Source organism: Sander vitreus, chromosome 13 (assembly GCF_031162955.1).
Source record: "Sander vitreus isolate 19-12246 chromosome 13, sanVit1, whole genome shotgun sequence".
Taxonomy (NCBI): Eukaryota; Metazoa; Chordata; class Actinopteri; order Perciformes; family Percidae; genus Sander; species Sander vitreus.
The window spans coordinates 668,029-670,459 of record NC_135867.1 but is presented as its reverse complement, the minus strand read 5'-3'; the positions used below and the strand labels follow the sequence as shown (position 1 = coordinate 670,459).

Below are 2,431 nucleotides of genomic sequence, written 5' to 3'. Positions count from 1 at the left end.
ATTTATGGAAGGGACTTGCACGGATGTTATAATACATCTTACATTTTTTTATAGTAAGTGAATAGTTTGCTTTGTTAAATATAAACGAATAACATATGTTTAACATGTGGTTAAAGTTATGTTACATATGTGTATGAATGCTAGAATAAAGTTCAAATACAAAATCACCTTGGCTTTACAATGTTGATCTTTCACAGTTTCTAAGCTCATCGTTACCACTGGGGTAGAAAATTCAGAGCAGGGAAAATACATAAAAGTAAACGTAAGTCCCTATCACACATGCACTGCAAACCTGAACTTATCTGACATTACCTGGAGAAATTGTATGTGAGAATGCTTCCAGGGTCTTTAATCGCATAAACACAAACCTAGAGGATAGGACTGCGTACAATCTCACATCCATCACAAAGTGACACAAAAGTGCACATGTAGTGTACACCTTTTTGAATGAACAGCTTCTCGTCTGAATCAAACGCCACATGTAACATTCCTACCTTTTTTAGGGTTAATGGTTTGGATCAATATTTGTGACTGAGGTTATCATCATAGATTGTTCACTGTTAAATTCATCAATTGTTGACGTCACATGTTACTTCACACCAGAGATGGGGACTCGAGTCTGAGACTCGGACTCGAGTCGCACAAACAGCTGACTTCAGACTTTGCTCGGACTCAAGCTTCGAGACTCGTCAACAACCTTGCCTTGTCATGCAATTATTGCTTTTTAAATCAAAAAGTATTCATGTATTTCTATTTTCTTTTATTGCCGCACATACGGGGAAACGTATGACGAGCTGTATGTCCCCTGCCCTTTGCCATAATGTGCATCGTAACGCATGCGCCTATGTGCGCGCACTCACATATCAAGAAATGCATTGCCGATGGCGACACCAAATCCTCCTGGAGTTGTGCCTTTTCTCATTAGTTTTGCTTTCAGTAACTTGGTAAACAGTGGCAGTAAGAGAACAGCTACATGCAAAGCGTGTGGCACCAAGATAAATGATGCTGGATCAACGTCGGACTTCATCAGGCATCTCAAAACGCACCTAAATAGGTCAGTCACTCACACACTAATGTGAAAAGAGACGTTACATTTAGCATATATCGTCACAGGTAACAAGCTAACCATCGCTAAGTGTTGTGCTAATGCTGGGAACAGGCAGATTATATCTTTATAGTTGTATCCATATGATGTGACAGACTTAGGTTAATATTTCACCAGGTCAGAGGTCTAGAGGGATGTGTTACGTAGACCCCATAACGTTATCCTACAACTGATGTTGATACTGTACGGTAGCTACAGGACATGCTTTGAATTTATAAGATTTAACAATACAGTGTTAGGGACAGATCAGATGGACAAAGACTGGAGACTGGACTTGGAATTGCAACACATGACTTGTGAACATCTCTGCTTCACACAGCTGAAAATAAAGAAAAGAACACAATTTTACAATTTTCATGTTTGAAAAAAAAACCTCTAGATTTAAAGTGATGGTATAACTCTTTTCAGGTGGAATAGTTTTGACAAACACTTGAGTATTTCTTGGGATTGCAGCCCATAGATAACAGGGTTGAGGCTGCCGGGAACAACATGAAAGAGAATGGCTGTAATCTTCCTGTACTCTGGGAACTGGGGGAAGCGATGAAGGGCGATGGGGATCAGCCCACTGGCAAGCATGATCAGATACAGGCACAGATGAGTGCTGCAGGTCTTCAAGGCTTTACTGTTCAAAGATTTGCTGTTACTAGTCAGACAGGCTGCTGTGATTTTAGAATATGTGAGAATTATACTGCAAATAGAGGACGAGAGCAGGACGACAGTGAAAGCGAGGCCATAGACGTTATTGATGAACACATCCTCACAGGAGAGTTTAAAGAGTGAGGGATTATCACAGTAAGGGTTTGTGATCAGAGTCCTGCATCGGTTCAGCCGTATGGTCAGACCGAGCAGAATGGCCACCAAAACAAAGGACACTCCCCAGGCAGAAACTGTCAGCTTCATCACCATTTTGCCGTTCATTATCGTAGCATATCGCAGGGGATTACAGATGGCCACATATCTGTCAAAAGCCATAATCATGAGCACTGTGTGTGAGTTGGTGCCGAACAAATGTTCAGTAAAAGCTTGCATCAGACACTCATAGTAGTGAATAATGCGCTCAGAGGGGGGCACCAAGATGTCTGCAAGCAAACGTGGAACCAGGAGAGAGTTTCCCATGACATCATTTATCGACAGGTTAAAGAAGAGGAGATACATCGGCTGATGAAGGCTTCTATCCGTCCATATCAAGATCACGATGCCCACGTTGGCAATTAAGATGAACACATAGGCCAAGAGCAGAAATAAGAAGACAGGGTACTTGTTAGTGTTGGTGACCATTAACCCCTCGAGCTGAAGAGTGAGGCTGTTGTATGTATAGTTTTCCAT

The 2,431-nt window shown here is 41.6% G+C and overlaps 1 protein-coding gene across 1 annotated transcript; it reads right to left on the bottom strand.

Moving 5' to 3' along the window:
* Positions 1-1,486: 1,486 nt before the first annotated feature.
* On the bottom strand, positions 1,487-2,431 carry LOC144528181 (olfactory receptor 2A12-like). The gene has a single exon (XM_078266658.1). It carries the CDS (start codon positions 2,429-2,431, stop codon positions 1,487-1,489), a length of 945 nt encoding a protein of 314 aa, XP_078122784.1.